General features: G+C 50.9%; 1 protein-coding gene across 4 annotated transcripts; it reads left to right on the plus strand.

Moving 5' to 3' along the window:
• The first annotated feature begins 43 nt into the window (after window positions 1-43).
• LOC142907442 (uncharacterized) lies at window positions 44-10,295 on the plus strand. 4 transcript variants are annotated; one of them, XM_076056938.1, is made up of 6 exons: window positions 44-133; window positions 1,647-1,820; window positions 4,808-4,938; window positions 5,741-7,722; window positions 8,041-8,168; window positions 8,422-9,201. In XM_076056938.1, the coding sequence occupies exons 4-6, from the start codon at window positions 7,548-7,550 to the stop codon at window positions 8,779-8,781; spliced, it is 663 nt and encodes a 220-aa protein (XP_075913053.1). In that variant the 5' UTR covers window positions 44-133; window positions 1,647-1,820; window positions 4,808-4,938; window positions 5,741-7,547; the 3' UTR covers window positions 8,782-9,201. The 4 variants fall into 4 exon arrangements, with proteins under 4 accessions (XP_075913053.1, XP_075913054.1, XP_075913052.1 ...); XM_076056939.1 differs by adding an exon at window positions 10,094-10,295 and having other exon boundaries at window positions 77-1,820; window positions 8,422-8,580; XM_076056937.1 differs by having other exon boundaries at window positions 77-1,820; window positions 5,741-6,712; window positions 7,514-7,722.
• Window positions 10,296-14,073: the final 3,778 nt, after the last annotated feature.

Below are 14,073 nucleotides of genomic sequence, written 5' to 3' on the forward strand. Positions count from 1 at the left end.
TCACGAGATCTCGCGAGAACCGCGCCCTTCACGAGAACCACAACAAAAACAACAACAACAATGGTGAACGCGTTACAATCCACGACAACATCGTTACGTAGCATGTCATATAAACGCCGTGCGATGGCGTTCTGTAAGTGTATCAAATGTGATCTGGTTCGTTTGCGCGGCTGTTGATTTTGATGGCCATTGACCAGAGCGGCTGTTGATGTCGGCGCCTCGAGGCGCACAGCCATTTGACTTATAAATTAAAAATAATCAGAACACACGATTGGACTTAGACTCGCGTGACGTGTTTTAATAAAGTAAAGTTAGTTGAAGTATTTAAGTAATTGGGATATTTTATAGGGGAGGGTGAGGGGTGTGTGGTTGTGTGTTGATGTGTTTGTGTGTTGATGTGTCTGTGTGTTGATGTGCCTTGTGTGTTGATGTGTGTGTTGATGTGTCTGTGTTGATGTGTCTGTGTGTTGATGTGTCTGTGTGTTGATGTGTTTGTGTTGATGTGTTTGTGTGTTGATGTGTTTGTGTGTTGATGTGTCAGTGTGTTGATGTGTTTGTGTGTTGATGTGTCTGTGTGTTGATGTGTTTGTGTGTTGATGTGTCTGTGTGTTGGTGTGTTTGTGTTGATGTGTTTGTGTTGATGTGTCTGTGTGTTGATGTGTCTGTGTTGATGTGTCTGTGTTGATGTGTCTGTGTGTTGATGTGTCTGTGTGTTGATGTGTTTGTGTGTTGATGTGTCTGTGTGTTGATGTGTCTGTGTGTTGATGTCTGTGTGTTGATGTGTCTGCGCTATAAACCCGGCGAGCCGAGTTCGATTCCCACTCGGGGCCAACACCGGTCCGCTTCTACGCCCTCCTCTAAGTCGACTCAGCCTCAAATGAGTGCCGAGTGCCGTGCGTAAACATCGCCACAAGGGAGACAAAGGCGGCCGGGCGTGCTTCTGGCCACCCACCCCCTCGTGTATAACGCTCCAGACACGTGTACAGTACAAACATCTCTCTCGAGTACAGACTACCATCGCTACTCATCATTTATAGACACAACAAAGACAAATATCCCCCGTGTAGCCTTAACAGACTGTAGGGGCAAGTGCTGTTAGCGAGCACCTATGAAGGCCGGAACGGTACACGAGGGGGTGGGTGGCCAGCACCACGCCCGACCGTCTTTGTCTCCCCAGTGGCGATGTTTACACACCGCACCAGGTACTCATTTGAGGCTGAGTGGACCTAGGGGAGGCCCAGGACCGGTTCAGATAAAATCGTCACCGGTGTTGGCCGTGAGCGGGAATCGAACCCGGGTCGCCAGGTTCACAGCAACGCAACGCGCTAACCGCTACACGAACACGCACACGAGAGCATTACGTGTACTAAGTTTGGTCCTATAATAACAATGACATAATAATGTCAATTATTTACTGAGCAAATCTTCACCGAGTCTCAAGATTGGTGTTTATGAGGCTCATGTGTTGTGTGCCGCGTGGCCAATGCCTGCAGCTTTAATCTTCACGACTGTTTGAAGAATTATTCCGTGAGCGATCATTGATTTACTGGACGATCGTCACCCACACATACTTTGTACGCACGAGTTATTTATCTGCATGATACGTTATTGCAGAATTGTATTTTGAAGCTTTTGTTGTTGTTGAGTACGGTGCTGTACAGTGGGGATGGAGCGGTGGCACAGTGGTTGGCACACGGCGCTTCAAATCCAAGCCGAGTTCGGTTCCCGACCACGGCGAACATCAGAGGCGACTGATATCTGAACCGGTCCTGGTCAAGCCCCGCTACCTCCCGCTCTCCCAGCGTTACCGGCACGCACTGGTGAAGTATGGTCAGACAACACCCGCCTATGCCCGATACGGCCTTCTTTGAACCATATATTTTACAAAAAATATGTTAAGGCTAAAGCGGGGGTCTTTTGTCTTTGTGTGTGTCTATAAGACGAGCGTGTGATACATACACACAGGGTAACCTAATTTGTTTTATTTTAGTCATAAACGCACGAGGAGAATAATTTCTTGAAGAGATGATGGCATTTGGACAAGGCGGATGATGGAACAGCAGCCAAAGAACGTGCCTGAGAATGCAACCTTTTTTATTTTACCAGGTTAGGCCCACTGAGCTGTACAGCTCGTTTTCGTAAGCGACCTGGCTACAAATGTTAGCTCAACGAAGTGGCTTATCACGTGGACATTTATAGCAGCCAAATATTCTAAATGCATGTTTCTAAATGTGGAGGGGAAAACCAGAGGAAGCAAGTTATGTTATGAGTTACTGCACTGAACATTTACAACAATGACTAGTAATCGGTGTTATGTTCTTTCTCTGAATTTTTTTCATAAATAATATGGCGTCATTACATTTGGAAATCAATAATTAAGTGTTTCACTTCATTCGGAGGAAAAAAATGCTTAAAATTACAACCTCAGGCAGCTCTAACAAAGTATTTTACTTTCAATTCTTATTTGGTTTTTATAACCTACCAGTTTCTTGTATATCATCATACAGTAAAAGTGATATTCACTTTTTTTTCAAAATATGTGAATAGTTCATACTATTCCTTGGTTCTTTTGGTAAAGTCACGTAGATAGAAAAATAATAAAGTGAATAAAAAATTAAAAAGAAATAATAATTAAAACACTAATGTAGATTGTAGCCTGGTTCTTCATCGGAGTGAGTGTACTGGCAATCTATAATGTAGACTGGAGCCTGGTTATTAAGCTGGGTGAGTGTACTGGCAGTCTATAATGTAGACTGGAGCCTGGTTCTTTAAGTGATACAATTAAAAACAGGCACACTGCGTGACGCTTCCGCATGCGCGGGTGACATCACAGATGTGAAGTCACAGCTCACTTGCCGTGCAAAATATATCCATTATTACGCCCCCCCCCCTCCCCCCCAAAAAAAACAAAAAACTATTTTTCTAATTTTTGTATTGTGTACAGTCTGGAAAGTACCCACATGGCACATTTCAAGTTGCATGTCAGGAAGTATGCTAAACATTTTGAACAGACACATTTACAAATTTCCTTTTTATATATAGATAAACCCCAATGATCCGATCGAAATCCCTAATTTTACATGAAGTGCCACCCAACCCCCCCCCAAATGCTCCGCCATGACCAGAGTGCAATGATAAAGGGCTGTAATTTTTTGTCAGTATGTGTATTTTTTCACGATCTTTAACACCATTTTGTACATGCAGTAGAAAGTACAGTACAGCTTTTCCATGTTCAGATACTGTGTACAGATTTCACAAAATTTATGAAAATTCTGAAGCAGTGGCTTTAACATTTTCCTCACAAATTTGCTCGTGAAGTTCAATTCAGCTCTCTATGAGAAGCCATCCAACACAGTCCAGCGACTGCAAGAACTGCTGCCTCCGCATTCCAGTGATCCAAGGTACTCCCCTTTTTACGTGCCACCTTCAGCTGCAAAAGCTGAGTCTGCATATCTGCCCAAAAGGAACCGTGGGCATTGCAGCACCCCTGATGGAAACAATTGCGTGCCTTTGAGACAATCGTGACTGAACCAGGGGTGGAGATGATCGTGCGTGGCGCTGGAGACGTCCAGCTTCAGCTGCTGTACCAGCTGCTCCATCTTCCTGATCTCCACCCGCAGCAGCTTATAGTCCAGCTCTGTGTAGCAGTCATGGCCCTGCTCCATTCGCTCCACGCGCACCGTTAGGTTCTGCAGCAGCGCCGTGTAGCGCACCAGCGTGGCGTGGTTCTCTGCCACCTGCAGGCGTAATTTCAATTACTGTCTACTTCTAACGCATGAACAACCCTTAATACAACATGTAATGGACTGTATTGCTATCAGTGCTGTACTGTAGTTTTACATGAAGTAGTATGATCTATACCAGATATGTTGGAAGGCTGTATCCTCAAACCATCCTTCAGGTCAGGAGCGCAGCCTGATTTAACAGGAGCACTAACATTATATAATTCTTAGTATTGGTTGAAATGCAATACTGTAGCACTGCCACCTGTAGGGGTAGTTTAAATATTATCTCCTTCCAATTCATTTCAATCGATCTTTTACACGTGTTGACTTAATATACAACCATTTTTATGAAATATATGGGACTGTGTTGTTGGCAGTCCTGTAGTCATAGATATAAACTTATCATGATTATAACAGCACGGTTGGCCAAGGTACGGTGCGAAAGAAGTTCAACATGCATACATACTTACATTAGAAGGTTACTTCCTCAAGGAATCTTTGAGGACAGTCAGGTTAATGCATTCGCCTGGTATACAGGAGGTCGTGGGTTCGATTTTGACCCCAACGCCTGCTGTATATTTGGAGACTGCATGTTCTTCCCGTGATCATGTGGATTTTTCTCCGGGTCCTCCGACTTTTCCCTCTACATTTAGAAATATGCGTTTAGAGTATTTGGTTGCGATACATTTCCACATGATAACCCACTTTGTTGGGCTAACATTTGTGGCCAGGTCGCTTCTAAAAAAGAGATCTATAGCTCAGTGGGGCTCACCTGGTAAAATAAAAAAAGTTTTTTTTCATATTTTACAGAGAGTTAGGGGGAAGGGGTGTGTGGCACTCGTAGTCTGTTACCAGCAATGGGTCTCTATCGTAGCGCACTCCCGGTGTCTGCCCAGTGGTTGGTGGTGAATCTGTCAGGTTGCATTGCATTCTTAGTGAAAGGGGTGCAGCAGCCATTGTTAGAGTTTAAATCACTGATAGTGCTACTGAGACTACATACAACTGTCCTGGAAGTGTGTCAGAATCGGTGATCGATGGCACAGATTTGACCCCCAAGGGGTTGGCGTCGTCGCGTCTCGCAGGAGCCGTACCCACGTGACGATGGAGACGGGGCTCAAGTGCTGCTTCCTGAGCCTCAAGGTGCAGGACACCAACCTGGACCTGCAGAAGGAACATGATCGGAGTGAGCGCCAGCTGATCAGACGACGTGCTGGTACGCGCACCGCACCTTGCCGTTCGTTCTCCGGGTCCTCCAGTTTATTTCCCTCCCACATTTACAATCAACGTGCGTTTAAAGTATTTGGCAGCTATAAATGTCCACTTTGTAAGCCACTTTTGTTGAGTTGTGGCTTGTGGCCAGGTGAAATAAAAATAGCTTAGTTAAAAAAAAGTTATTTCGTTTTTAGAAGGATCAAATGTTTGCGTAACTGAACCCGGGTGATTGTCACTGGAAGTCTCTCAACTTGTCGGTTTGTAGCCGCCCAATGAGATGTGAATCACGCTTTGAACCCGCTAAAATGTGCGTAGAGCTCACATGCTCGCAAAACCTCCGAGAAAGAAACGTCTCGTTAGAAGAGTAACGTCACACAATGTTTAGAAAGAAAGTGTTACGCAGTCTAACACGTAGAAGGCTTTCGTGACCAATATTAATCATAGTAAAGGATTTTTGGGATAGACCGTGTGAATATAAATGTTTCATTAACCCACCACCACCCGACATGGCCAATTAGTAAGGTTTGTCACGTGAACAAAACGTGCCAAATAGTGACTACTTCAGCAGACTTGGTTTTGTTGTTTGTGTGTAAATCCGCAACGTTTACAATTCGAGTACTGTGACGTTTTCACCAGGTCATCGGGCGATTTGCCAGATCTAACCCAAAAACCTTTACGATGCGTCTGTCACGCATCCCTCGCGTGCAGCCGAGACGCTCGACTTGCAACCGTGCTCCCCGAGGTCCCGCCGCTGGCCCCGCGGCCTCTCAAGCGCTCGCACCCCCTCTGACCTCGGCGTGCAGGTGTCGCGCAAGGCCTACCTGGCGGGCGACGGGTTCATGTCGCTGGCCGTCAAGGAGCCCTTCCCCGTGCTGAGACGAGGCTCACGTTCCGCACCATGCAGCCAAGCGGCCTGCTCTTCTACTACTCCCTGCAAGTACCGGCCCGGCCTGAAGCCGGCCACACCACCCACCCCAGTATCAACGGTCGGTGACTCCTGTCACGTGTGACGCGCGGTGGCGGTGGTTGTGGTGGTAGTGGTGCGGTGGGGAGAGACTCACGGGGCAGCCCTCCAACGTGCAGCTCCTGCTGTGTGTGTGTGTGTGTGAGCAGCCCGGGCACCGGGCCCTTGACGCGGCTCACATCCCCCATCCATGTCTAAGTGAAGCACGTTGCCCTTCTTGATCACTGCAAACAATAATAAAAACAAAGACAAAAGGTCCCCCATACAGCCTTTAACACTCTTACCCAGGCTAATCGAGAGGTGACTGCGGGGAGTGGTACATCGTGGGGAGTGGTGGTGCAACGGTTAGCGCAATGCGCTACGAATCCGGCAACCTGAGTTCGATTGCCACTCACGGCCAACAGCAGTGACGATTATCTGATTTGGTCCTGGGCCTCTCCTAGGTTGACTTGGCCAAAAATGAGTATTTTTTGCAGTGTGTAAACATCGCCACTAGGAAGACAAAGGTGGTCGGGCATGGTGTTGGTAACTCACCCTCTTGTGTGCCGTGCTGACCTTCACAGGTGCTCGCGAACAGCACTCATCCCAACAGTCTGTGTGTGTGGGCAGGGTGAGATTCTGTCCGTCGCCCTCAAGAGGGGGCGGTGGTCCTGAAGACAAAGAGGACACCCTGCGGACCATGAGCGACGGATACAACGAAGGCTCCAACCATTTACCTCTTCGCTCTGTGCAACTCCTCCAGATGCCGCCTCGGTCTCCCCTGTCTTGGCCATAGGAACGTGGAATTTCCGTATTGCCACCGCAGGCTCTGGTTTGTTAGAAGAGACGAGCTCGATGCGTGTGCACCCCCCCTAGCGCGTGCGTGCATGTGTTCGTGTCACTTTGTCGTTCTTTCTTGCGCGTGTGCGTCTTTGCCTGCGTGTGTGTGCATCTGTGTCTCTCTGTGTGTGTCTGTACCTACGCGTATGCACATGTGCTTCTGTGTCTCTGCGTGTGTCTGTGTCTTTGCGTATGCGCATGTGCGTCTGTGTCTCTGCGTGTGTCTGCCTGCACGTATGCTCATATGCGTCTGTGTCTCTGCGTCTGTCTGCCTGCACGTATGTGCATGTGCGTCTGTCTCTGCGTGTGTCTGTGTCTACGCATATGTGCATGTGCATCTGTGTCTCTGCGTGTGTCTGTGCCTACACGTATGCGCATGTGCGTCTGTGTCTCTGCGTGTGTCTGTGTCTACGCGTATGTGCATGTGCATCTGTGTCTCTGCAGCGCCGCGGGGACACGTGGCTATCACACTCGCGCGTCGTACAAAGTCATCGTCACCATCATCCTCAACATCATCGTCGATAGCATTGTCATTGTCGTCGTCAATATTGTCATCTTCAACACTTAGTCATCAGACATGGGTCCTGGCTATAAAAGTCTGGAATATCCACGACTGTCTTGGATCCATCCACAGAAATGATCCACCTCCTCCATTGTTCACACTTGGGCCAGACTTATGCTGGTAATTTAGTACGGTAATACAATAAACAGAGACAGGTGACTGTGTGACCGGTGGTGACCATGGCTGGTTGTGGTGGTGACTGGTGGTGACCGATGGTGACCGTGTGGCCAGGGTTCATCAGCGCGGCACCTGAGGCCCGTGCAGGATGGTGTGCCGGCGTGGCCCGGCGAGGGTGGCTGTGCGGGGCCGTGGGGGGGACACGCAGGGGGCGTGCGGGGGCAGGGGGGCAACAGTGCCGGTGCCGGAGCCACGCACGACCGCCTCTTGTGGGGGAAACGCATGCGCAGCGCGATCCACCGCAGCTGACGAAGTGTGGAAATGTACGTACGTGTGTTGAACTTCTTTGGCACCGTATGTAGCCAACCGTGCTTGTCCGAGGTGCAGGGAAAAAGACCAACAAACTGTACACAAAAAGCAGTTCTAAAGGAATGAGTTTTAGATCTACGTGGGTGAATGTTTATGTGGGAGTTTGTGTACGTGGGAGAGTGTGTGTGTGTGTGGGCGTATTTGTGAGTGTTTAAGCGGGTCACTTCTGAAAAAGAGCTATATAGCTCAGGACACCTTACCTGGTCAAATAAAAATAGTGTAGTTTTAATGTGTGAGCAACGTTGGCGGTGCCCTCTCTGTGCCTCTCACAGGCACCTCGCTGGAGCTGAAGACCGACGCCAACGGGTTGCTCGCGTACGCGTCCACCGGCGGGGACGACGACAGGCGGCACCTGGACATGCACCTGGAGGCGCAGCCCTTGTCCCAGCAGCTGCTGATGGTGAATGCAGTCCGTTATTTGCAGATGTTACACATTGGAGCTCATTACTTACAACAGTCGAAACATCTCCCTTCTAGCCGTATAGACAGAGAAAGCAGCGTAGTGGGGGAGCCCTGTGGGCCTCGATGCTCATAGTGATCTGTACATCACTTTAGATGTGACATCGTGATGCGCCCCGGTTGTGTTTGCACCCCAGAGGTGGCAACCCCCCAGCGTGACGTTGCCCGCCGGTCCGCCGCTTCGTGTCGCGCAGGTGGAGGTGGTGGTGGGCCCTGAGGCTCACGGGGAGCTGAACGTGGACGGCTCGGCGGCGAAGGCCGCCCCGACACGCCGCAGGGGCCCGGAGTTCGGCCTGCGCTCCCCGCTCTACCTGGGTGGCGTCGCGAGCGGCACGGGCCGGCGACACCTGCAGGTAGAAAGCCGCCCACGTTCGTCGTGCTGTGTCGGGGCGTTTTGCCCGATTCGAGGGTTTTATTCTGAGTTTTGTTGCGATTTGTGCCGTCAGCGTCACTCCGTGAAACGGTGGACTGTCGCGATGGCGCCTCCGGCTGTGCCAGCACCGGACATCCACCTTCCCCCCCCGGGGCTGTGTCAAATGGCGCGGCTCGCCTGAGAGTTCCAAAGCGGAAATCTTATCCGATAACGTTCCCAATACGAGATGGGTTACATTGGTGACCCATAAAACCATAGGATTATTTACAAACCATGCCTGCTCTTCTTGTTGGCCCACCCATACTGGACATCTATGAAAAAGAGCCTCATAACTCATCACATTCCTCCTGCAGTCTAAATAAAGATTCTGCGTCTGATCTACAAGGGTCTGTACCAATCTGCCCCATCCTATCTTGCTGAGCAGTGCACAGCGCCGGCCTCAACAGGACCCCAAATCGACGCCGTCAATGATCCGCATCCCACGGTTACCCTGCTGCTCTGCTGCTACTGCTCCTGCTGCTCTTGCTGCTGCTGCTACTCCTGCTGCTGCTACTCCTGCTGCTCCTGCTGCTGCTCTTGCTGCTGCTGCTACTCCTGCTGCTGCTCCTGCTGCTGCTGCTCTTGCTGCTCCTGCTGCTGCTCCTGCTGCTACTCCTGCTGCTACTCCTGCTGCTGCTCTTGCTGCTCCTGCTGCTACTCCTGCTGCTCCTGCTGCTGCTGCAGCTACTCCTGCTGCTCCAGCTACTCCAGCTACTCCAGCTGCTGCTACTCCTGCTGCTCCTGCTCCTGCTGCTGCTACTCCTGCTGCTGCTACTCCTGCTGTTGCTCCTGTTCCCGTTCCCGCCCGCAAGCCTTGTGCGGCGATGCGGCCAGCGCAGTTTCGCCGGGAGTCTCCAAACCTGAGGAACTGGAGGCGGTCACCTGTGGGAGACGTTCCTCATCCATGCTTGAGTCTCAGACCAGTTTTGTTCGACACTTAAAGTGGCGCTGCTACTCCGTGTGAGCGGCGCGCATTTCCGATGGCACGGACTCGTAAGAGCACACGATCGCGAGCGCTCACGCTCGTTGACAGACTTATTGGTGTCTCTCGCAAAGCAGTGTGCCGCCCCCTGCTAGAGAATAGCCCGCGGAAGCGGATAATGCTGAACTAGTTCTGAGATACTTTTGTCCAAAGAATAAGGGGCAGCACTTTTCCACCCGCCCTTCCACGTGAGAATTATATTCACTTCCATAAGGCCACGATGCGGCTGATGAGATCTGTACAAATCCATACATTTATTTTTTACGTTAATCAAATACGTTAAGGAGAACGAATTGTCTGCTTATTTATCTTTGTTATGTTCTCCACAATGGCGCGCAAAGTTATTTTGTGTTATTAACAGTGGAGAGAGAGAGATCACATGTTCAAGGCCGAGTCTATGCCGGTGTTTGGTGTTGTTTGTATGTAGCTCTGTTTTGCGCTCGTAATGCATTTGTTTCCTGTCTTGCATTAGCGCGCTACGTGGCGCTGACGGTAGCCATGCGGGCCGAGAAGGAGGAGCGCCGTTCTATCGGGAGGCGTCGCGCGCCCCGGGTGTGCCGTCACCGCCCCCCCCACCCCAGGGCCGCTGGAGGGCCGGGCTGCGTGCGCGGGGCCCGGCTCAACGGAGCGTCCCTGGGGGAGCCAGCACGCCGCTTCGCCGTGACGCCCTGCACCTCCGCGCCCACGACGCCCGGCGTGTGCTTCTCGCACGAAGGAGGCCACGTGCTGCTGGGTGAGAGAGCCATGCCGGCATTGTCGTCCCCCCCGCTCCCTCGCCCCCAACCGAACATCAAATAATCTGTTTAAACGCACGTTTCTAAATGTGGAGGGAACAACTGTCCTTGCCCCGCAGTCCGATTATCGCGGTTGGCTACGTACGGAGCAAAAGAAGTTCAACCACGCGATGCAGCACAGCGAACCCCACGCAGGTGTCGTCATGCTGTCGCCTCGCCGCGTCACGACATGCAGCAGTGTCGTTATTTTGCTGTTATTGTTGCGGATATATTGTTTTTTTTATGTTTCACTTGTCAAAGTAAATTATGAATCGCTGCTTTGAACCTGGCGTTCCCGAGTCAAATTCATGGCCGTGGCCACCGCTCTATGAACCCGGCATTGTAAGTTGAATTCCTGGCTATGTCAAACGTTAGAGGAGAGCGATATCGGATATCGGAACCGGTCTGGGGCCTCCCCTAGGTTGGCTCGGCCTTAAACGAGCATCCGGTGCGGTGTGTAAAATATCAGCGCTGGGAATGTGTGGCTCTGGCCACACCGCCTCCTTGTGTGCTGTGACAACGTTTATAGACGCTCAATAACAGTGCTCGCCCCAACAGTTGTTGGTATCACTGCACTTTTTTGCCACCCATCGAACGGAGACGGTCAACACATCGCGTGCGTTCAAATGCACTTCTGCGGCCGTCTGGAACGCTCTTCCTTCCGATATTAGGAAGCCAATGGAGCTATGCACTTATAAATTATCTAGATTGACGAATTCATAATAAAGGTTTTTTGGGTTAGATCGCGTTTATTTATAAATGTGTCGTAACCCTCCACCACCCGACACGGCCAATCAGCAAAAAAAGGTGTCACGTTGACAAAAAGACAAATAATTCACTACTTTAGCCCACCGGTGTGTTGAAGAGCGAATCCACATTTACAGTTTGAGTACGACGTTTCGCTGGTAAATACAACCAGCATCATCGGGCAATTCGCCAGAATGGTAAAGCCCTCCCTTGCTCCCGGTTTTATATAGAGCAGCAGGGTGACGTCATCACTTAACTCATATCAGGTGCAGTGATTAGAGGCGGAGGGGGGGGGTATTGTAATTATATGATCGATTAGTAATCAGTCATTGGTTATGATTAGTAATGAGTTGTAGATTAGTAATTCTTTAAATCAAAATGTAATGTGTATTATTTAATTATACGCTTCCAGGCCGCACTAAGCCTGTAGCTGTCAGAGCGATTAAAGTTATTCTTGTTCCTCTCAATTTCAATGGATTCTCTAATTAGTCTTTGCCAGTAATAATTAGTTTTACACAACACTGCAACATTGTCAAAATCAATTGAGTGTCCTTGTTGACAAGCATGTTCTGCCACTGCCGACAGTTGTGTTTGAGATAATTTAATATTTCTCTTATGTTCTTTAAGTCTTACGCTGATGTTACGTCCCGTCTGTCCAATGTAGCAGCTGCCACATAAACAATTAATCCGATATACACCTTCTGTTGACTCTCACCCCTACAACATTCACGCTCACTCCTGCAACATCCACGCTCACACCTGCAACATCCACACTCACCTCGCCAACATCCACACTCACCCCAACACCATCCACGCCCACCCCAACCCCATTCACTCTCACCCCTACAACATCCACGCTCACTCCTACACCATCCATGCTCACCTTCACAACCTCCACGCTCACCCCCTACACCATCTACGCTCACTCCTACATCATCCATGCTCACCTTTACAACGTCCATGCTCACCCCTACACCATCCACGCTCACCCCTACAATAGCCACGCTCACCCTTACACCATCCACGCTCGCCTCTACAACATCCACGCTCACCCCTACACCATCCACGCTCACCACTACACCATCCACGCTTTCCCCTATACCATCCACACTCACATCTACACCGTCCATGCTCACTCATACAACATCCACTCTCACCCCTACACCATCCACGCTCACCCCTACAACATCCACGCTCACTCCTGCAACATCCACGCTCACCCCTACACCATCCACGCTCACCCCTACACCATCCACGCTCACCTCTCCAACATCCACGCCCACCCCAACCCCATCCACTCTCACCCCTACAATATCCACTCTCACTTTTACACCATCCACGCTCACCTTTGCAACCTCCACGCTCACCTTTACAACCTCCACGCTCACCCTCTACACCATCTACGCTCACTCCTGCAACATCCACTCTCACCCCTACAACATCCACGCTCACCCCTACACCATCCACGCTCACCCCTACACCATCCACGCTCACTCTTACACCAGCCACGCTCACTCCTACACCAGCCACGCTCACACCTTCACCATCCAAGCTCAACCCTATACCATCCACGCTCACCCCTACAATAGCCACGCTCACCCGTACACCATCCACGCTCACCTCTACAACATCCACACTCACCCCTACCCCATCCACGCTCACCCCTACAACATTCACGCTCACTCCTGCAACATCCACGCTCACCCCTGCAACATCCATGCTCACCTCGCCAACATCCACACTCACCCCAACACCATCCATGCCCACCCCAACCCCATTCACTCTCACCCCTACAACATCCACGCTCACTCCTACACCATCCATGCTCACCTTTACAACCTCCATGCTCACCTTTACAACCTCCACGCTCACCCCCTACACCATCTACGCTCACTCCTACATCATCCATGCTCACCTTTACAACGTCCACGCTCACCCCTACACCATCCACCCTCACCCCTACACCATCTCCGTTTACTCCTACAACACCCACGCTCACTCCTGCCACATCCACGCTCACCCCTACACCATCCACGCTCACCCCTACAATAGCTACGCTCACTCCTACACCATCCACGCTCACCCCTACACCATCGACGCTCACCCCTACAATAGCCACGCTCACCCCTACACCATTCACGCTCACCTCTACAACATCCACGCTCACACCTACACCATCCACGCTTACCACTACACCATCCATACTCACCCCGACACCATCCACTCTCACCCCGACACCATCCACTCTCACCCCAACACCATCCACTCTCACCCCAACACCATCCACCCCACACCCAACCCCATCCACTCTCACCCCTACAACATCCACGCTCACTCCTACACCATCCACGCTCACCTTTACAACCTCCACGCTCACCTTTACAACCTCCACGCTCACCCCCTACACCATCTACGCTCACTCCTGCAACATCCACTCTCACCCCTACAACATCCACGCTCACCCCTACACCATCCACGCTCACCCCTACACCATCCACGCTCACTCCTACACCATCCACGCTCACACCTTCACCATCCAAGCTCACCCCTACACCATCCACGCTCACCCCTACAATAGCCACGCTCACCCCTACACCATCCACGCTCACCTCTACAACATCCACACTCACCCCTACACCATACACCCTCACCCTGACAACATCCACGCTCACCCCTACAACATCCACCATCACCCCAACACCATCCACGCTCACCGCTACAACATGCACCCTCACTCCTACACCATTTACGCTCACTTCTACAACATCCACGCTCACCCCTACAACATCCACGTTCACCCCTACAACGTCCACGCTCACCGATACACCGTCCACGCTCACCTTTAGAATGTCCACGCTCACTCCTCCACCATCCACGCTCACCCCTACACCATCCATGCTCACCCCTACACCATCTACGCTCACCACTACAC

The sequence above is a fragment of the Petromyzon marinus genome, chromosome 79 (genome assembly GCF_048934315.1).
Source record: "Petromyzon marinus isolate PM22_M1 ecotype Great Lakes invasive population chromosome 79, UKy_Petmar_22M1.pri1.0, whole genome shotgun sequence".
Lineage (NCBI taxonomy): Eukaryota > Metazoa > Chordata > Hyperoartia > Petromyzontiformes > Petromyzontidae > Petromyzon > Petromyzon marinus.